Source organism: Schistocerca piceifrons, chromosome 8 (assembly GCF_021461385.2).
Source record: "Schistocerca piceifrons isolate TAMUIC-IGC-003096 chromosome 8, iqSchPice1.1, whole genome shotgun sequence".
NCBI lineage: Eukaryota > Metazoa > Arthropoda > Insecta > Orthoptera > Acrididae > Schistocerca > Schistocerca piceifrons.
In genome coordinates, this window is record NC_060145.1 from 77,526,347 (window position 1) to 77,549,306 (window position 22,960).

The 22,960-nt window shown below is 43.9% G+C and overlaps 1 protein-coding gene across 2 annotated transcripts in view; it reads right to left on the reverse strand.

Moving 5' to 3' along the window:
- Positions 1-22,627, reverse strand: part of LOC124712518 (U-reduvitoxin-Pr21-like) — a 177,464-nt gene extending 154,837 nt beyond the window's left edge. For both annotated transcript variants that reach the window (XM_047242829.1, XM_047242828.1), the window contains exons 1-3: positions 22,482-22,627; positions 19,179-19,280; positions 15,807-15,956 (exon numbers count right to left, since the gene is read on the reverse strand). In XM_047242829.1, coding sequence (XP_047098785.1) covers positions 15,807-15,956; positions 19,179-19,280; positions 22,482-22,554 — 325 coding nt within the window. In that variant the 5' untranslated portion in view covers positions 22,555-22,627. The remainder of the gene's footprint in view (positions 1-15,806; positions 15,957-19,178; positions 19,281-22,481) is intronic.
- Positions 22,628-22,960: the final 333 nt, after the last annotated feature.

The following is a 22,960-nucleotide window of genomic DNA, read 5'->3' on the forward strand; positions in this document are numbered from 1 at the left end:
GTCTGGAACCGCGAGACCGCTACGGTCGCAGGTTCGAATCCTGCCTCGGGCATGGATGTTTGTGATGTCCTTAGGTTAGTTAGGTTTAACTAGTTCTAAGTTCTAGGGGACTAATGACCTCAGCAGTTGAGTCCCATAGTGCTCAGAGCCATTTGAACCATTTTTCAAATAAATTTCATACGAACATGCTCTCTGAAAAAATTAACCCCAACAAAAAGCAAACACAAAGCCGTTAACAATGCTGTTATGCATCGTCGGATTTTTTATACAAGCAGAATTCTGTCGACCATGGAAGAGAATTATATGTTATTAGTTATCAGATTCTCCTGTTTTACAAAAACTCTTGTGAATAAGGCAACTTGGCAGGAAGTCGCCAAATGAAAGTTGACTTTTACGTGATTACTACTATCCTTAAAGAAAGCCCCTGACTGAAACACTTTTGTTAACTTGGAACCATCTCTTTCCTTTGCTGTCCTCCCCCGTATCACCTTGTTTCCTTGTTGATTCAGTGAATAGGATGAAACAACAAAAAGCCGCCTTATGGTAACGGTAATCTTATCACACGTGACGTATTAAGACTTATGCAAACAGATGTCCGGAACTGACTTGATGGAGTGCATGTAGCATCGGGACGTATCTCATATGATTCCGTACTGATGTGATTAAATATTGAATGGTCTTACTATAGGATATCTCCTACCCTTCCTCATTATAAAGGTTGTGGTTTTGGAAAAAGTATTACGAATACACAGATTCTTTTGGCATAAACGGTGAAACCTTCCCTAATTTATAATGGCAAGCTTTTATTTCTGAACACAAGATCAAATGGTTCATTAGGCTATTCTAATCACAGAACATCCAACAGCTTATCTTTGAGGTGAAATGTAAAAAATGCGCTCATTGTGGTCGAACTGAGGTAATCGTTTGTGATAAAGGAAAAGTATTACCCTTTCACCTTCCTTGTAGATGCACATAAAATATCAGTCAGTTAATTATTGTTCACTGTGATAAAGCAATAACGATTGATTGTGGATGTAGAACTGCCTAACGTGGAACGGAAATCCTACGAAAGTCCAAAACCACTAAAACAGACTGAAACCAAAATGCTTCCGTAACGTACATGAGCAGAACAAACGTAACTGAAAACTATACCATAAATCTATCATTCTCCCAAGATCCGCCAGAAATACTGTGCCGAGAACGTCTTGTAACGTCCCCTTAGAAAAACTGGTATACTTCTAGGTTATTTGATACAAAGGCAGATGAGTAAAACTGAACGTACTCAAACAGTTCTCTCTTTACTTATTCTGATCATCACTAAACTTACACACAATATTTCTATAGCGCAACGCAAACTGACTTTCAATAATCCCTACAAAAAATGGCCCTGACTAACAATAACCTATACTTTTCATGAATCACTTACCTCACAAAAATCTTCGTTACTCGAACTACTGCAATACAGCGAGCGCCAATACTGCCAGCTAAAGAATAGATTCTAACTACAGAAAGCACTAACTACTGATAAGCATAGTTAGCAAATGAAAGATTTTGATAGAGAACGGACAATGTATTTACCTTAATAGCGTTCAAAGGTCATAATATACAGGGTGGTCCATTGAGAGTGACCGGACCAAATGTTTCACGAAATAAGCATCCAACGATAAAACTACAAAGAACGAAACTCGTCTAGCTTCACGGGGGAAACCAAATCAAATTGTTATATGGTTGGCCCGCTAGATGGTGCTGCCATAGGTCAAACGGATATCAACTGGGTTTTTTACAATAGGAAACCCCCATTTTTATTACATATTCGTGCAGTACGTAAATAAATATAAATGTTTTAGTTGGACCACTTTTTTCGCTTGGTGATAGATGGCGCTGCAATAGTCACAAACGTGTAAGTACGTGGTACCACGTAGCATTCCGCCAGTGCAGGCGGTATATGCTTCGTGATACATTACCCGTGTTAAAATGGACCGTTTACCAATTGCGGAAAAGGTCGATATCATGCTGATGTATGGCTATTGTGATCAAAATGCCCACCGCCTGTGTGCTATGTATGCTTTTCGGTATCCTGGACGACATCATCCAAGTGTCCGGACCGTTCGCCGGGTAGTTACGTTATTTAAGGAAACAGGATGTGTTCGGCTACATGTGAGACGTCAACCACGACCTGCAACAAATGATGGTGATCAAGTAGGTGTGTTAGCTGTTGTCGCGGCTAATCCGCACATGAGTAGCAGACAAATTGAGCGAGAATCGGGAATCTCAAAAACGTCGGTGTTGATAATGCTACATCAACATCGACTGCACCCGTACCATATTTCTACGCACCAGGAATTGCATGGCGACGACTTTGAACGTTGTGTACAGTTCTGCCACTGGGCACAAGAGAAATTACGGGACGATGACACATTTTTTGCACGCGTTCTATTTAGCGAAGAAGCGTCATTCACCAACAGCGGTAATGTAAACCGGCATAATATGCACTATTGGGCAACGGAAAATCCACGATGGTTCCGACAAGTGGAACATCAGCGACCTTGGCGGGTTATTGTATGGTGTGGCATTATGGAAGGAAGGGTAATTGGCCCCCATTTTATCGATGGCAATCTAAATGGTGCAATGTATGTTGATTTCCTACGTAATGTTCTACCGATGTTACTACAAGATGTTTCACTGCATGACAGAATGGCGTTGTACTTGCAACATGATGGATGTCCGACACATAGCTCGCGTGCGGTTGAAGCGGTACTGAATAGCATATTTCATGACAGGTGGATTGGTCGTCGAAGCACCATACCATGGCCCGCGCGATCACCGGATCTGACGTCCCTGGACTTCTTTCTGTGGGGAAAGTTGAAGGATATTTGCTATCGTGATCCACCGACAACGCCTCAGAACATGCGTCAGCGCATTGTCAATGCATGTGCGAACATTATGGAAGGCGAACCATTCGCTGTTGAGAGCAATGTCGTTACCCGTATTGCCAAATGCATTGAGATTGAGGGACATCATTTTGAGCATTTGGTATTTTCGCATGTGGTATTTACAAGTAATCACGTTGTAACAGCATGCGTTCTCAGAAATGGTAAGTTCATAGGGGTACATATATCACATTGGAACAACCGAAATAAAATGTTCCAACGTACCTATGTTCTGTACTTTAATTTAAAAAACCTACCTGTAACCAACTGTTGGTATAAAATTGTGAACCATATGTTTGTGACTATTACAGCGCCATTTATCACAAAGCGAAAAAAGTGGTCCGACTAAAACATTCATTTTTCTTTACGTACTGCACGAATATGTAATAAAAATGGGGGTTTCTATTTTAAAAAACGGAGTTGATATCCGTTTGACCTATGGCAGCGCCATCTAGCGGGCCAACCATACCGCCATCTGGTTTCCCCCTTCAAGCTAGACAAGTTTCGTGCTTTGTAGTTTTTTCGTTTGACGCTTATTTCTTGAGATATTTGGCCCGGTGACGATCAATGGACCACCCTTTATATATAATTTTGTGACACCCAATTAAACAAATTTCCTTTTTCTGAAGGACATACGTCCAAGTCGTCCGCTTATAGCAACCTCTCAAAACTCTGGCATCTCTCTCTCCACATCCACCACTGCTGGCGGCTCACCTCCAACTGCCCAAAGCTACGCGTTGTTCACACCCAACTGCCCAACACTACAACAGCGAATATTCCAACCATGCCAACCTGCCACAGACTGCACACAGCACTGTCAAGAATTTCATACCGAGCGCTACGTGACGTTACCAACATAAAAACCTAAACAGGCCACTTACAGTCTGCTCACTTACCCCACATCGACCCGAAGTGTTGCGAAAACACCCCCGCTAGTGGAACGCCTCCTCTTCTCTTAATTGTGCGTTTACACCTGTGCGACATTCCCTGTGCACTAGGCGTGCGCGACCGTTGCAGGTAGAGGCAAGGGAGCGCATACAGCGGTGCAAAGTAACGCATGCCTCCAATGTGCTCGCACGGGCCACCTTGCGCAGACGCTGGAGCGGGGGTGGTACGTGCAACAGTTGAGCTCATATCCACGGTTCTGCCCGTCCATTGGTTTGTTTGACTGTAACTACTAGTTGAAACACAATGTTTCTTGGAAGCGTATGTGTTAGCACGATGGCTGATTGGGCTAATTACACTCCTGGAAATTGAAATAAGAACACCGTGAATTCATTGTCCCAGGAAGGGGAAACTTTATTGACACATTCCTGGGGTCAGATACATCACATGATCACACTGACAGAACCACAGGCACATAGACACAGGCAACAGAGCATGCACAATGTCGGCACTAGTACAGTGTATATCCACCTTTCGCAGCAATGCAGGCTGCTATTCTCCCATGGAGACGATCGTAGAGATGCTGGATGTAGTCCTGTGGAACGGCTTGCCATGCCATTTCCACCTGGCGCCTCAGTTGGACCAGCGTTCGTGCTGGACGTGCAGACCGCGTGAGACGACGCTTCATCCAGTCCCAAACATGCTCAATGGGGGACAGATCCGGAGATCTTGCTGGCCAGGGTAGTTGACTTACACCTTCTAGAGCACGTTGGGTGGCACGGGATACATGCGGACGTGCATTGTCCTGTTGGAACAGCAAGTTCCCTTGCCGGTCTAGGAATGGTAGAACGATGGGTTCGATGACGGTTTGGATGTACCGTGCACTATTCAGTGCCCCCTCGACGATCACCAGTGGTGTACGGCCAGTGTAGGAGATCGCTCCCCACACCATTATGCCGGGTGTTGGCCCTGTGTGCCTCGGTCGTATGCAGTCCTGATTGTGGCGCTCACCTGCACGGCGCCAAACACGCATACGACCATCATTGGCACCAAGGCAGAAGCGACTCTCATCGCTGAAGACGACACGTCTCCATTCGTCCCTCCATTCACGCCTGTCGCGACACCACTGGAGGCGGGCTGCACGATGTTGGGGCGTGAGCGGAAGACGGCCTAACGGTGTGCGGGACCGTAGCCCAGCTTCATGGAGACGGTTGCGAATGGTCCTCGCCGATACCCCAGGAGCAACAGTGTCCCTAATTTGCTGGGAAGTGGCGTTGCGGTCCCCTACAGCACTGCGTAGGATCCTACGGTCTTGGCGTGCATCCGTGCGTCGCTGCGGTCCGGTCCCAGGTCGACGGGCACGTGCACCTTCCGCCGACCACTGGCGACAACATCGATGTACTGTGGAGACCTCACGCCCCACGTGTTGAGCAATTCGGCGGTACGTCCACCCGGCCTCCCGCATGCCCACTATACGCCCTCGCTCAAAGTCCGTCAACTGCACATACGGTTCACGTCCACGCTGTCGCGGCATGCTACCAGTGTTAAAGACTGCGATGGAGCTCCGTATGCCACGGCAAACTGGCTGACACTGACGGCGGCGGTGCACAAATGCTGCGCAGCTAGCACCATTCGACGGCCAACACCGCGGTTCCTGGTGTGTCCGCTGTGCCGTGCGTGTGATCATTGCTTGTACAGCCCTCTCGCAGTGTCCGGAGCAAGTATGGTGGGTCTGACACACCGATGTCAATGTGTTCTTTTTCCATTTCCAGGAGTGTAGAAACAAATGGAATTTGTGGAGAACTGTCGCTCCTGTCCTTGTATATGGTTCGTCAGTTCTAAAGGCAAAACTAAGAGGAATGCCTGTCTGCAGTTCCAGACACATGAGTATAACATCTAAGCTACGAAATTACTTCTAACGCGGGGAGGGTGACTCACTCTATAGTATTGGATCAGTGTGAAGGTCTAATGTCAAAGCCGGCCGAAGTGGCCGCGCGGTTCTGGCGCTGCAGTCTGGAACCGCGAGACCGCTACGGTCGCAGGTTCGAATCCTGCCTCGGGCATGGATGTGTGTGATGTCCTTAGGTTAGTCAGGGTTAACTAGTTCTAAGTTCTAGGGGACTAATGACCTCAGCAGTTGAGTCCCATTGTGCTCAGAGCCATTTGAACCATTCTAATGTCAAAATTATAGTGGAGAAGTTTGGAAACAGAATGAAAAGTCCTCCTGTGATACCACAAAAAGGGCAAGTACATCTTGGGCAGAATGAGGACTCTAAAAGAAGGGAGATGGTTTTTGACTTATCTGCCAGCTTAGAAAACATTTAAATCAAAACTTATTGTTATATTTGTGCTTTTTTTACGAGTTAACCCTTCTGCCCGGTCTAGTGAGTTCTTTAGCTGCAAGATGTTAGCCCACCTGCATATTTCATTTTTTATAGGCTAAAGCCACTATCCTGTCCCCAAAATCCAGATAGTTCGCCAGACATAGGAAACGATATATAATATCAAAAGCTGAAGAGGGAACATGTAATAACTAAATTAGTTTTCCTGAGGTGATAAAATTTCTGGGGGAGGATTTGTTCCCGGGGAGATGTTACCATGTATCATATTACTTTACTTGACACGTTGCATTACATTACATGACATGGGTAACAATGGTAACAAGTAAAAAATAGCGAATATGTCGTGATATTTTAATTTAAATGTCTTTGAAGCTGCCAGATACGTCGAAAGCCCAGTTCCCTTCTTTTACACCTCTAAGTCTGCCCAGGACGTTTCGGAGGGTTTTGTATGGAGATAGGAGCATTTTTCATTTTGTATCATCATGAGCAGTCGTAACTTCCTCGAGTGCCCAATTATGAATGTCAGAAGCGTTAGGACGCGGAGAGTTGCTATCAAAAATATAGTGTTTTCAATCCGTTCTATGTCATTTAAATCCAGAAATTTTTTAAGGCACGCACGAACCCACTGCCGTCACGCCCCTTATAAACACAAAGCGGCCGCAGTTCCGGGCGCCATTCACGCAGCACGGCCACCATGAGCCCACTCGCTGCCACGGCTGCTTCAGTACAGAGACCACGGAAGTAGACAGATCTAACTGCACCCAGAACTAATGTCACTCGGGCTTTTAATATATCACATCTTTGGTTATCAGGACATTTTATTACTTGAAGAGTGTGCTAATTCTAGCACTGACAGTGATGACGCACACATGTGACACCATACTCGGTATGAAGGCATTCTGAAAGTACTTTTCGCCCGAAACGGTTCAATACATAAGTAAATTTTTGAGCAACGTGACCAGTTGTTTATAGAGACCCTTGTAGTACAGACGTGACAAGTACTCTCAGTCTGTGATAACATATAATTACACGTTGACAAAATGTCGGTCCCATAGAAAGACGAAAAGTGGAAGTTTCAGTTTGTAATTGCACAGTTCATAACTAGTCAGTCATGCCAAGCAAACACCAGGAAGCAACAGTGTATGGAGAATTTGAGTCAACGATCACACAGGACCAACTTCTGATAAAAAAAGTGTCATCTTTCATTACGTTGTGGGATACAGCGAAAGTTTGGTTAGGGTACAACAGAGATTATTCACGTAATAATGCTGTTCAACTTTTTTGGGCCTTTGTCTCGTCAGACTATCAGGGGACATCGAGTATCGACAAAGAACGACAGATTTCACATGCAGTGGTGACAAATGTAGAATAATCGTTATTTACTGGCTTGGCATTTACAAAGGCATTCATTACATAATGTGTTATCTAAAATATTCTAATAGCTCTATACTGAGTATGAATATTCCTTACATGTTTTATTATAATAGTATAAAATATTACGAACGGTCTTGAGCCACTCACCCATAGAGTCTGTGTCCGTCTTCCAGATCACTCTCATGGCCGTGCACTTCACACAAGTAAATGGTCCAATGACTGTGTATCCCACACTCACATTCAGGTCTGTCCGATAGGCCCCATTTGTTGGGTTCAAACGGATCTGAGCACTATGGGACTTAACTTGTGAGGTCATCAGTCCCCTAGATCTTAGAACTACTTAAACCTAACTAACGTGAGGACATCACACACATCCATGCCCGAGGCAGGATTCGAAACTGCGACCGTAGCGGTCGCGCGGTTCCAGACTGTAGCGCCTAGCACCGCTTGGCCACTCCGGCTGGTCTCCATTTGTTCATCAATTGCTTACACCTAACAATACTCTTCATGACACGGTTCAAAGTTGTCCGTAATTTCCTCGGGAGGTTGAATCCATGGATATTCTTGTGGAGTCGTCCCCCAAGTTTCGATTCTTATGTCGACTTACAGCCCACAGTTCTTTCCAAACTGTCTTCGAGTCGAGGCCTTGCATTCTTCGTCGATTTTCCATAAAGGTGACCTGGATTTAAGTCGGTTTAGAGGCGCGAGATCTCGGTGTATATGGAGTTCTGGATTGTCAACGAATTTTCTATATGATCTTGTGGCTAACTATGTTCGAATAGATTTGATGGGGTTCTATGTTTGCTAGGCTAGGCAGCCGGGCACACGAGGTAACCCGAAGTGTTCTGGAGATTATCCACATTTTTTCCTTCAGTTGGACGTCCACTTAGGTTATGAATGCACTTCTCATCAAGACTGGCGAGCAATACTCTGCCACGCTGTACGCAAGCGATAGTGGTGAAGTCCTCAATGTGCTGCCTTCGCAGCCCCATGTCGTTCCAGTTAGTTTCGACAGGATATCATTACGGCATTTCTGTTTTGTACCTTGTAGATATGCCGTATAAGCTAGAGTGCAATCTAATTGCATTTCCAAGTACTTAGGCTTATCCTCATGCATGATTCTTTGCCAATTCATAGAGCGTTGTCGTTTTCTATTTCTGTCCTTATTGTTAGGGTGCACTATGGTGCTGGTGGTATTCTTACGGTTTGGATGCAGAAGCCACTTGAAGTAGTAGGTGTTCATTAGTTCCAAGTCTGCATTAAATACTTTGTCGAGGTCGTTAATATGTTTATTTCCATACGCGATGGCCAGGTCATCCGCATATGCAAAATCACGTATTTTGTGTCTGGCATGTCGGCAATATAAAGAATGAAAATAATTGGTGCTAGTGCCGAACCCTTTGGCAGGCCATTATTCAGAACCATGTCGTTGGTACTGAGACAATGAACTGGGGGAAAATCAGAACAGAAAGAATCGAAACCACTGATATGTGGTGTTACAGAAAAATGTTGATAGTTAGGTAGACTAATATGGTAAGGAAGGAAATTTTCCTCAGAATGGACGAGGACAGCAACATATGGCAAGCACTGCCAAGGGGAGGGTACAAGACGATAGGACATGTGTCAAGACAATATGGAATAAGGAATTACTGCCATCGTACTAGAGACTGCAGAAAAGCTTTGGAGCAAGACAAAGATTGGGACCGAGCGAGGTGGCGCAGTGGTTAGCACACTGGACTCGCATTCGGGAGGACGACGGTTCAATCCCGTCTCCAGCCATCCTGATTTAGGTTTTCCGTGATTTCCCTAAATCGTTTCAGGCAAATGCCGGGATGGTTCCTTTGAAAGGGCACGGCCGATTTTCTTCCCCATCCTTCCCTAACCCGAGCTTGCGCTCCGTCTCTAATGACCTCGTTGTCGACGGGACATTAAACAACACTAACCAACAAAGATTGGAGTACAGCCAGAAAATAGTTGAGTACGTAGGCTGAGTTGCTACTGTCCAATGGAAAGAGACGTAGCTGTACGTTTTGTGCACCATTCATCCAATACGTGATCATCGGACAACCGTGAACATGAACAGTTACAAATAGCTTGCGGTATACTTGTTAAAAGATGGCATTAAAATATAGTCGATCGGTTTATGGTTGTGTGTGTGTGTGTGTGTGTGTGTGTGTGTGTGTGTGTGTGTGCTACTTTTGTTTATTTAAAAACTAGTTTGATGACTTCAACTACAGATAATTTCTCGGCACTCTACTTATTGTCGTGTTATCGTTAATGTCAGTGTAATTTGGTGTATTAAATTACTTATCAATTTGTGGAAGGGAAGCGTTACCTGTTTTGGTGTACCCAGGAGCCAATAAAATAATATTACGAAAAGTAATGTTCAGAGTAATGCCGAGAGTCCAGTTCACTACTCATTATCATTTACAGTTGTTCATCACCCTTTCGATTTATTTAATACTATTTAAGCATTATGTTTGTCCTCTTAAGATGTATTGGCCATAGCCACTACATAATGCATTACTGTCCACTTTAGGTGGATACATTTCATCAGGACAAGAATCACCTTATCCTAAGATGGAATGGAAAGTCTTGTATACCATCTGACGACGAATAGTACAAATTTTGATTTATTTGGATCCATGATGTAACTGTTCATATTACTGAGACAAAGATAGTGAAGAAGCTCTACAAATGTGAAATTCTGCAAACATATCATTCACTCTCTGTTTCACTCGATACGTCTTGGTGTGTAGTACAATGGATGCAAATTAGGTGTCCAACACTACTGCTGACGCAAGTAGCAGAAGGGTGTGGAAGTCGTCGAGCATATGTATTAGCATACATAACTACATCATTGTGTTAGTTCATGATTGTAAAAAGAAACATAATAACTTTACAATGAAGTGAACAGAAAAAGAAAATTAAAACACAGAAATACTAAATTTAAATGAAATGTAGGTAAAGTGGAGTATGTGAAACAAACTCTATATTTGATAGATTACAACCATTGTGTTTATTTTTTATGCTTGAAGACGATGAGGAAATTACAAATGACAAATTGGAAGTAGATGAAAATAATTCGCCGCCGAGATTAAAGACGGAGGTCCACATCACAGAAATGGCGTTGTTTCTCTTGACTGCAGAGAACTTATCACACGTCACCTTCACGAAGGAACGCTGAAAAGAAAAATCAAAACATTCACATGCCAGTATGAGGAGTATTTAATTTAGATAAAGTAAACAATACTTCGAGTTTCTCATGTTAGGATCTGTTAGTAATTTTCACCAATACTATTAATATCTACACCACATGAAAATTAAAGGTAGTGGGGGGAGGACGGACAGGGAAAGGAAGGGATTACTAATGTCAGATGCATTGGTACATAACGCGGAATCAGCGACGACGAGTGAAAATGTCTTCCAGACCGTGATTAGAATCCGGGATCTCGTACTTACTAGGCAGTGCGTTAACCCCTGCGCCATCCGGGACGCAATGTTAATGCTACTGCGCAGACTATCTCTGCACGTCTCACGGCAGACCCCCTTTCCCAGCGAACGCAACCTACCCGCAGTCCCTGTCCATTCCCTGCACCCTCGCTGCTCTGAGATTTACAAACGAGGCGACGTTATATTTAAGTAGGGAAGTACAGCACAGTGTCATGTTTGTGAAAGTATAAACTATTTAAAAAGGCATTACATAAACTAATAAAGATTGAGGAGTGCACAGAATGAATCGTTATGATGTTAGTGAGACATCCTCTCAGTAGCTGAATTTTTAAAGCCTTTTTCACAATAGTGACACCCACAACGATGTTTATTGAGTTTAGACGTCATTAGTTTCATCTTCCACGGCTTCTAAACCGGAAATAACAGTCAAGGTTTTACAATTGTTATTGCATAGTTCTAATATTTAAAAATGTCACACTAGTTATTACAATGGACTTGAAAATATCAGTATGAAGAACGAACAACTAAGATGTTTGATAGATTTATCTTTCCTCTGTTGCTGTCATTGTGCAGTGATTTTGAGGCAAAGATGCATCTACGAGTGAATAAATGGAATTTATATTTTGCCATTTTCAGTTTGTCACAGTATGGTTAGGAGCATCTCCTTTGCCCTTAAAAATACACACAATATGAGACTATCAAAATGAAATGTGCTGTATGTGAGTATAAATACATATTTCTATATTTTAGGTCACTGTAAATTCTTATTAATAAATTGAGGTGAAAGGTCTAAGACAATATTTAAATTGCTTACTTACTCTCACTCACTCATTTACACCCACACTCACACACTCACTCACTCAGTCATTCACACCCACACTCACACACACACACACTCATTCATATCCACACTCGCACACTCACTCACTCACTCATTCACACCACACTTACTCGCTCACTCATGTACTCTCACTCTCTCTCTCTCTCTCTTTCTCTCTCTCTTTCTCTCTCTCTCTCTCTCTCTCTCTCTCTCTCTCTCTCTCTCTGTCACACACACACACACACTTATTCTACAGTTACTTGGTATTTAGAGTTTTTGTCGTTAAAACAGGGGCCTCAGAACTTGCTGCACTGTAACTAGCCCAGCGTTTTCTACAGAAATTTCCAGCATAAAAAAACCGTTAAAACATCATGTTTCAGAGGACATGGTCGATGTATAAAACTGAGTATTAACGTTCTATCCCCATCTGAGGGATGTATATTCAGAGACAAAAATTTCTCAAGGTGCTCCGAGATTATAAATGTACTATGAGTTGTGTGTAACCCACAACCATACATCATGTGACGCCTTATGGTTGATTATCTTTGGCTGTTGATGTCATTGCCAGTTAAAAGTAAATCAATCGCTATTCTCTTACTGAAAATTCAGCATTTATATTTCATCTCGATTAACTCGAATCTCCCATAGATGGATATGAAACATCAGTAGTCTCATATACCGACCGCGGCATCTCAGTCTGGAAGATGTGCTGACATAAACGTTGGACATGAAGCCCTCACTGCAGCATTAAAACAAAACTTGTTCAGATCTGAAATTCACAAAGCCGAACGTCAAACAGAGTGGATACATACCTGGTTAATACGAGCCTGGAGGACACGCCTTCAATGTGCAGCTGGCACTCCTACCATTGGAACCGCAGCGGCAAGTGTTACACTTGTTCTTGAAGGTCGTTCCAGGAGTGCAGTTTACCTCTGCAACACAATATCAAAAGAGACTCAGATAATCGGCCGCGATCTTTTGAAAGGAAACCATCCCAGATTTAGTCTTAAGATGACGCAGATAACCATCAAAAAAACATAAACTTTCCTGGCCAGACGTGTCTTTGGAAATAACTATTCAAGAATGCAAGTCTATACTACAGAAATAATTCTTGATAAATTCTTTGGATTAAATACTGGTCGTATTCCTCCACTTTCACTGTTGAAGCGGTTTAGTATCCTGGAGGTAGGGAATGCAGGTGAACCACCTACGGTGGCTCAGCTGGTTATTCTACAATCTGGCTCACGCATTTTCCCCTCTTTCCCTCTTTCTGTCCATTCCCTTCACCCCATCACTTTGTCCACCTCATCTATCCATTTCAGCCCGACCATAGTCAAGCTCGTTGGCATGTATAGCACCTGCTGTACAGTTCAATAAAGCAAGCTAATACTACTCCCACGAAATGCATTTCGTACAGGGCAGGCTCATATCAGGGGCTTAAAAATAATGTATTTGTCCCTGATGCACAGGCTGCTGTGTAACGCAGGTCGATAAAACAGGCCAATACAACTCAACACAATAGGGCAGCCTACATGTTGGGACCCAGAAAACTGTTTCTTGCCCCTGACATGTACACTGTCCTGCAAAGCAAGTTGGATTGGCTGTCTGATACTGTTCCCACACAATTAACCTTTCATGCAGGGAGTCTATACTCCAGGGGCTGAAAAAATCACGTTTTTGCCTGTATCTCCACTACCATCAGAGCTAGGATATTATAAACGACATCACACTGATATTCTGGTGCCTTGTGTTTTTCTGCCACATTTGGTCGAAGGAGGTTTGAAGGAGATAACTGAGATACTCATGTACACTCTGATTACACAACAATTTTGTACGTGAACAACAGCCGGCCGGAGTAGCCGAGCGGTTCTAGGCGGTACAGTCTGGAACCGCGCGACCGCAACGGTCGCAGGTTCGAATCCTGCCTCGGGCATGAATGTGTGTGATGTCCTTAGGTTAGTTAGGTTTAAGTAGTTCTAAGTTCTACGGGACTGATGACCACAGCGGTTAAGTCCCATAGTGCTCAGAGCCATTTGAACCATTTGTACGTGAACACTACTATGTTTACACTTAAAAAATTTGTGGCTTCTGATTTGTTTCACTTCCGTTTTCACTGTTTGTTTGCACATGTCTATGCAATTTACAAAACGGCATGAGTGTTACTACTCACACAAAAGATCACTGCAGGTGTGATCTACATTTCCTTGCACATTTTCTTACACTGCCAGATATTGCCAGATATTGACTGTATTACATGTTTTACAGTTGAACTTCTGTTTCCATTTCAAACTATGCTAATCCTGTCAAATCGCTTCTGCTGGAGCTTGGATATTTATAGGCAATTTTCTTGGTCACCATTCATTTAATTAAAAAATACTCAAGATAGCGTAAATCTACAAAGTTCCGGTCTCCGTTAGTTTCAGAATCAAATCAAGGCAACAGCAGTGCAGAGGGTCACTAACCATAACCTTGTTCACAGAGAGCTGGCGCCACCTCAGAACCATCAACTGCCCCTCTGCAGAAGGCCTAAGCGACGAATTTCATCTCTGGCCACAGTTAAGGTGGCTACAGCGAGCTCTCGCTATCGCGGGAAGCACACAGCTGTGCAGCTTTCGAGGTTACTGCTGAGAGACGACGTCTTGGCCTCCGTTCGCTGCTGCGCTTGGTAGGCATCACTCTGTGACTACCACTAGTGTTGTGGTTGCTGACTTTTTCACGATACAATTTCGTTCACCAGAATGAGATTTTCACTCTGCAGCGGAGTGTGCGCTGATATGATCTTCCAGGCAATTTCGTTCACCTCTTGTCAGGACATTCGAAATAAAATGTTCATAGCACATTCATCCACGGTTAAGCTGCAAATACACCACGAGGAAGTAGTTGCATGGAATCAAAATTACTAGGGAGGTGACTTTGTATCACTGCCCCTGTCTGCATGCTCGCAATTTGTGATTGCTCATGGCTCATAACTTTCTCTCTGGATTCCAAATTATCAAGCACGTGGAGCCCTGCACGGTTCAAATTGTGGGCTGGCAAAATCCCACTCTATGTAACGAGACTGCCTCGCATTTTTGTGCTCCACTGTGAATATATGAAGTTTAATTAATATTGCCCGTTCTGGTACTGGTCGATAGTCTACCCCTACTCCTTTCATTAAGCAGTTTATTTTCCTCGGCAACTGAGCCCCTGCTGTAGGAGAACAGATCCACTACCTCCATGGTCCAGGGGAAATATGATTTTCAGTTGAGGTAACTTTAATCTGTTAGTAGAGAAAACAATGGCAGACAGAATTTATTTATTGCTTGCGGTTCAATTCTACCAAGTTCGGCGGTCAACAACGTTGCTAAAAAAAAATTTTTGAAAAAAACAATAAATTGTTCAGATGGCTCTAAGCAGTATGGGACTTAACATCTGAGGTCATCAGTCTCCTAGACTTAGAACTACTTAAACCTAACTAACCTAATGACATCACACACCTCCATGCCTGAGGCAGGATTCGAACCTGCGACCGTAGCAGCAGCGCGGTTCCGGACTGAAGCGCCTAGAACCGCACGGCCACAGTGGCCGGAACAACGTTGCGAATTATTTACTTTTGAGTCGCTCTACATTCCTGTCGTCTGCGGAGTGCTGTTCAACTACACAGCTGTAGATTCGCAATCCACCAGTTATCACGCTACGTCGTTAATTAGTTTCATTTGACCTGCTCTGTGAGGGTTGTGTCTTAGGTCAGAATTCTGAATAAGCGGAAGCAACAAAAGCTAGTGAAAGTCTGCTTGTTTTTCTTCTGATGACATTGGAAACAAAAGTACGTGAATGTACGGCAGCACAGTTATCGTTGCTACACTGGTGTGTAAAACTCAGGGACGAAAGTAAAATTCGCTTGATGTGTCACGGCCAAGTAGCACAGTTCAGTGAAATCAGGGCCATACACGGAAAGAACTGCTATAACTCAGAGAAATACGCAGTGAGACGAACAGAAATGAGAGAGAGAGATGGACTCACGTCTACGGCCGCGGCTGAGACATCCCAGCTGGGTGCAGATGGCGGACGTTCCACTGCTGTTGCACGTGCACGTGTTGCAGTCCTTCTTGAAGGTCGAGTTGGGTGTACACCTCTGGGCTTCCCGTTTCACGATGGGCGACTCCTCTGCCTCTGTGAAGCGACAATACATTAAGCTCATGTTCAGGGAACCGGGAAGCCTCTACAAAATGTGGCTGTATACTTCGACAGACACGCCACTCAGTTGGCCTTCTCCATTAACATTGTCCTATATTTACTTTTCCCCTATTTCTTCTTTAATATACCTGAATTTCTTTCCAGTTTGTTCTGAAACTATGTGCAAAAGACCTACAAAAAGAAAATTTACCTTGGACAAACAGAATGAAAATATACGTACAAGGAAACATATGTCGCGACAAAATGGTTCAAATGGCTCTGAGCACTATGGGACTTTAACTTCTGAGGTCATCAGTCCCCTAGAACTTAGAACTACACTCCTGGAAATGGAAAAAAGAACACATTGACACCGGTGTGTCAGACCCACCATACTTGCTCCGGACACTGCGAGAGGGCTGTACAAGCAATGATCACACGCACGGCACAGCGGACACACCAGGAACCGCGGTGTTGGCCGTCGAATGGCGCTAGCTGCGCAGCATTTGTGCACCGCCGCCGTCAGTGTCAGTCAGTTTGCCGTGGCATACGGAGCTCCATCGCAGTCTTGAACACTGGTAGCATGCCGCGACAGCGTGGACGTGAACTGTATGTGCAGTTGACGGACTTTGAGCGAGGGCGTATAGTGGGCATGCGGGAGGCCGGGTGGACGTACCGCCGAATTGCTCAACACGTGGGGTGTGAGGTCTCCACAGTACATCGATGTTGTCGCCAGTGGTCGGCGGAAGGTGCACGTGCCCGTCGACCTGGGACCGGACCGCAGCGACGCACGGATGCACGCCAAGACCGTAGGATCCTACGCAGTGCCGTAGGGGACCGCACCGCCACTTCCCAGCAAATTAGGGACACTGTTGCTCCTGGGGTATCGGCGAGGACCATTCGCAACCGTCTCCATGAAGCTGGGCTACGGTCCCGCACACCGTTAGGCCGTCTTCCGCTCACGCCCCAACATCGTGCAGCCCGCCTCCAGTGGTGTCGCGACAGGAGACGTGTCGTCTTCAGCGATGAGAGTCGCTTCTGCCTTGGTGCCAATGATGGTCGTATGCGTGTTTGGCGCCGTGCAGGTGAGCGCCACAATCAGGACACAGGGCACACAGGGCCAACATCCGGCATAATGGTGTGGGGAGCGATCTCCTACACTGGCCGTACACCACTGGTGATCGTCGAGGGGGCACTGAATAGTGCACGGTACATCCAAACCGTCATCGAACCCATCGTTCTACCATTCCTAGACCGGCAAGGGAACTTGCTGTTCCAACAGGACAATGCACGTCCGCATGTATCCCGTGCCACCCAACGTGCTCTAGAAGGTGTAAGTCAACTACCCTGGCCAGCAAGATCTCCGGATCTGTCCCCCATTGAGCATGTTTGGGACTGGATGAAGCGTCGTCTCACGCGGTCTGCACGTCCAGCACGAACGCTGGTCCAACTGAGGCGCCAGGTGGAAATGGCATGGCAAGCCGTTCCACAGGACTACATCCAGCATCTCTACGATCGTCTCCATGGGAGAATAGCAGCCTGCATTGCTGCGAAAGGTGGATATACACTGTACTAGTGCCGACATTGTGCATGCTCTGTTGCCTGTGTCTATGTGCCTGTGGTTCTGTCAGTGTGATCATGTGATGTATCTGACTCCAGGAATGTGTCAATAAAGTTTCCCCTTTCCTGGGACAATGAATTCACGGTGTTCTTATTTCAATTTCCAGGAGTGTAGTTTCTGGATATAACGGTTAACATTAACAGCTTGGTGAAAGCGTCTTGTCACGATAAGAATGTTAGACATTGTGTACCAAATTGCCAAACATGTGATTATGCAGCGGCTCTTCATAGTTCTGTGATCCGTAATGGCACAAATTCTGTGGGTTCACATACAGTGACAAGCTGGAAATGGCCTCACGTGAAGAAATGAAGAATGAGGGTCTAAAAACTTTCTTCACTCAGGAACCACCAGCAGAACCAAAAACTCGAAACTTCTTTTGGCTCCAAAATTTGCAAGGATACAGTAGCAGCTCCTTTTTGACAGTGTTCCGACTCGACGTTGGTTAGTTCCCACTTAAACAGATAAACGACGTTGAGATTAAGTCTGACTCGGCTACAGGTTTCCCTTTTTCTGGCAATGTTCGAATTCTTTTCGGATAGCTATGGCTTTTACTCGCTACGGAACCCGTTTCACCCCATTTTATCACTAAACTTTGCATTGCAGGCTTTGCTGGAGGTTTTACAAACACCTGCTCTCTTAAACTCTTTCACAAACAATTTCACACAGGTTTTCCACAAATGGTGCTTAGCATAACATTCGACAATGAACATGCGTCGTTTTATAACGAGCACCGTTTATGCTCGTATGGCCAATAAGCATGTCTGCTCCTCTCACCCAGTTATACTTGACGACAGTGTCAGGTACTCGCGAAAGAGCATCTGGGAGATGCGCATTCGCAGACGTGTGGCAGCAACTGACTGGCGTACCTAAACAGCGTTTCCAGAATTTTCTGTGGTGGGCAGTTCTCCTACTCTTTAACAAGTGTCAGTTGCGCGTTAGTCTTACAAATATTTTACGCGTCGGTTTCATTTTGCTCACCCTCTATATGAAATCATTATTACTATTTATAAAATCCCGTGTCTGGGGCATGGATGTGTGTGATGCCCTTAGGTTAGTTAGGTTCAAGTAGTTCTAAGTTCTAGGGGACTGATGACCTCAGAAGGTAAGTGCCATAGTGCTCAGAGCCAGCCCGTGTGTGGAAGTGTCATCCAATGACACTTCATACCGTTGAAAATGTAGAAGCCTGTCGTTATCTGTGCAGCAGTCACCCCTATTTTATCCATTGGACCTTGTTGTAGTTATTCGACAACACTGAACAACAAACAACAGTTCCACTGTACGAAGCCCTGATTAAGAGCCCACCAGAGAACTGGCGTTAGCTCCCTTACGGTTTGTTTTAGACCCTATGCGTTTAAGGCCCTGAATCGACGTTGGGGTTCCTGCACTGAATTTGTTAATCATGAGACCCTCTGCAACCCTTTGACGTTAGTCCGTATCGTTTCATTACTCCCCGCATGCTACAGTATACGTTTTATCACACCTTGCATTCTGCTCTATACTGGACGAAAAATTATTGAACAACGTCAATATATTTTTTGTTCGACACCGGTATTTCGTGAAACAACAGAGGATACTCTCAAACGAAGCAGACAGCCTCTTACCTCTCTTCGTAACACACCCTTTGCGCGTGCAGACCCAGACGCCTGTTGGAGTGCATCTACAAGTGTTGCAGTCTTCCTTCTTCGTGGTTCCTGGAGTACACTCTAGAACAAAAACCAACCAGCAAATGAAAATGTGTTTACTGTCTCAGGGTTTATTTTAACTTTTTTAGTCATCACTAAGCATTCCGTGGTTTCGCGTTAAAAATCATTACGTTATGTTTCCTTACTAACTTTTCTGGAGCAATATTACACTTTCGGTCATGCATATGCATTCAGCATGCAACTATTCAGACAAAGATACTTGCTGAGAACCACTGTAAATAAAATTATCTACTGAAGAATATGCTTCATTTGCTACTGAATATCAGCACCAACTGTTATGCAAAAGACTGGTTTCTATATAAATCCAAAAATGTATCCGTCCGTCGGTGTTTTTTAATTATTTCTGTAATATGTTAACACGAAGTAGTAATTATTCCTACAAAATTAGGCCTACAGCAGTTTTTATAACATTAACTAACTGCTTAAAATGTGTTTATATTTCACATAAGTGAATAATAACACCCAACAACGACGTCACAAAGGTCGTGCAAAGTGTTTGGGTTTATATAAAACGCAACAGGTGGACCTGATATTTACTAATTTTGTCAGCAGGCATTGGATCCGCAAGAACCGCAAAACCAAATGATCAATGACGCCTCATTTAGCTTAGCTTTTGTACATGAAAACGGCTCCTTGTGGCACAGATGTCCATCGAACTTTTCATTTTTGTGTCAATACAGGATTTAAGCACCAGGAATTTCGAAAAAAAAAAACGGATACAGTAATACAATTTTCATGCACTTGGACGTGCATTCACAGACCCGTCTCCACAAATAAGATTAAGACGAAAAAATGTTATTTAGACTAGTTATAAAATATACTGTACAAATAAATTAGGCGATGGATATGTACTTGGATTTCCTGTACTCCCTTACTTGACGTTTCTTGAACTACTCGTCTTAGCCTAACTGGTGATATTTCCACTGATGCAGCGAATGAGACCTCTCTCAATACAGTGACGGTACGTAACAGATATGAGTATCTTTTTTTTTTAAATCCATTTATCGTGAACACATTTTTGAAAATATCGTAGACGTGTGTAATTCGGAATGATTTGTATGACAATCATCTGTAGCAAACACACGGTTCATTCAGTGGCGGTTTTACCGAACGAAATGGCGCAGGGGTTCCCGCAGTGAACTTTCCTTTGAATGTAGCGTCGGTCGATTTCTTGTTATAATGACGCTCCATGCTAATTATTCATATCAGTTTCAGTTTCATTCGCACGCAGCATGGGAGTACAAATCTGTGTTATGACCTCTCATATAAAGGAAATAAAAATAAAAACAAAAAAATAAAGGAAACATTAAACATCCTACTAATGCTGCATTGAATCACTCTGGTTTTAAATTCTTGACTACACGACGAACTGATCAACAAAACATTTCGGAACAAGATTTAGAGTCTGCAGTCCACTCGCGTAGGAAGGAATATTGTAACAGCTTCTACATAAAAGGCCATTCACAAATTTCCTGACTCATTATTTTGTTGCGTAAACTGTTACCGAGACAAGAGCTATGGGAGTTTGCTGTAGGTTCCGGTTTGGTTGTTGTGTGTACCACATACCAAAGAAATATAAGAAAAGTCTGATCCCTGGCTGTTTGTCTGATGATTTCGTTCTTCGGAAAACATTTGAACAGTCGTTTATTTCTCGCACATACTATGGAGAAAGTAGTCGTCGTGTTTGTAATGTTACATGACGACTTAGAATCCTCGCATTAAGTACGGAATTTCCAGATTACTTAAGAACAACCATTACTTCTGTTGCTCTAACGTGAGCAATACCCTCCGGCGGTGGTTTTTAAAATGTATCCCAAACAGCACGTCACCATTATCGTTGCGTTAAGCAAGATTTTGTGATGTGTATTTTCGAATCCGTAATTTCAATTAAAGATATCTTATTTGCGTGTCCTACATAATCTTATACCCTGGATCACGCTATAAAAAGTAGAGGCGTATACGCGGATTCCACTTGCACTTGGAGGTATGAACACCTTTTCATCTTCGTTTCTGTGACGCGCGTCTTACTTACTGAACAAGCGCTCACAGTTCGTAAGTTATGCCCTTTAGAGCCCTTGTTTATTGGACATATTTTTTCTTGTTTTGGTTTCTACAACCGCCTCTCAAAATATGGAAAGCGAAGAGCCTGCGGTAGAAGAGGTTTCGCAGCATCGAAGAGGAAAAAGTGCGCATAGCTCTTAAGGTTTGCGTTCTAGGGTCTACGTTTATTAGCCATTTTTTCTTGTTTTCATCCATACTGTCATCCCTGAAAGCTTTTCGGTGGAATTCTGATTCACCCTACTTGTGCCATAGGACATGACTTTTGAATTAACCTGTACAATCGCGATGAGAAGTCGAACATAAGAGTACATGGATATAATAAAAATGCATAACACGCATATAATACGCACAGAAATATGGAGCACCTAAGTTATCGACACATTTCATCTTTTAGTGGTTTTAAAATCACATCATGAGTATTTGTGTGAAGGTTAAAAAGACTAAAATCTCTCTTAAGTTTACCAAATTATGAACGAAATTTTTTTGTTTATCTTTGTGCCTCGGCCGAGTAACGAATAGAAAACAGTGACCCGGCAGGAAAGGAAACATATCTGTGAGAGGCATCCGAACACGAATTTACAATAAATCCTAAACTGGTAATCATCTGACTTAAATTAATTTTTTAAACCATATTTCTGGCAGGTTGTTGTTCGAATTATAAATTTTATGATCTTCTTAACAACTTCGTAAAAATAGTTTGAGAAGGAAAAATACTGGGTAAAGGGTATCGAAAGGCAGGCCCAGACCATACACCTATGAACTGTTATGAGTGGAATGAACCGCAACAGCTACAACCAAATATTAAAGTTGGCGAGGGAGAGGAGGATCGCTACATTGCCAAGGCGTTGCTGTAGTGTGATGATGATGAGGTGTTGTTTTCGGACTCAATCCGGAGCCTTCATAAAATGATTTATGAAGAGGTGAAGCGTGGTTTTAACCAGGATACGCAGAAGCTCTACTGCTTCAGTCATTGTCCACCTCTCTTAGTGAGATACGACTATACAGCGGGAGGTGTCGTTCGCATCTGTTTCTCTGTGGAAACGGCAGGAGCAGCACTGCTTAAAACTGTACCAGAATGGAAATACTGAATGATTAATTGTCCTGGCTGCTCCGAAATGCAACAATCGCAGTGAGACTCACCCGATGCGGCGTCCACTGTGGTTGCCATGGCGACGAACAAGGCCGCCGCTGCAATCGCTAGTGTGACCTTCATGTCTGCTGGTGCTGCTTCTGCCTGCTGCCGCTAATGCTGTGCGAATATGACTGCCGACCGGACGTCCCACGCGTGTTTATATACCACTCCAGTCCACTCCCTGGTCCCCACCACCCGAACCCCTACGCTTATTTTTCGCGAGCCAGCGGGGTTTCAGTTCTGGGAATTCCAGCGTCCTGTTGCGCTGGTCAGCTTCCGAGAATAATCACCGAGCACTGTACTCCTTCATATTATCTGTATTGAGTGCGAGACAGGTCAGGAGTGGTGGTTCCCCGCATCAGCTTGACGTCAGAAACTTTCCACGTTTCAAAAAAGTAATGGGAATATTTGTGTATTATTCGACAAAGGCCCTATTCCAATTAATGGTCTTAATTCTGTGTTTTACCAGTGAAGTGATTCGGTCCAT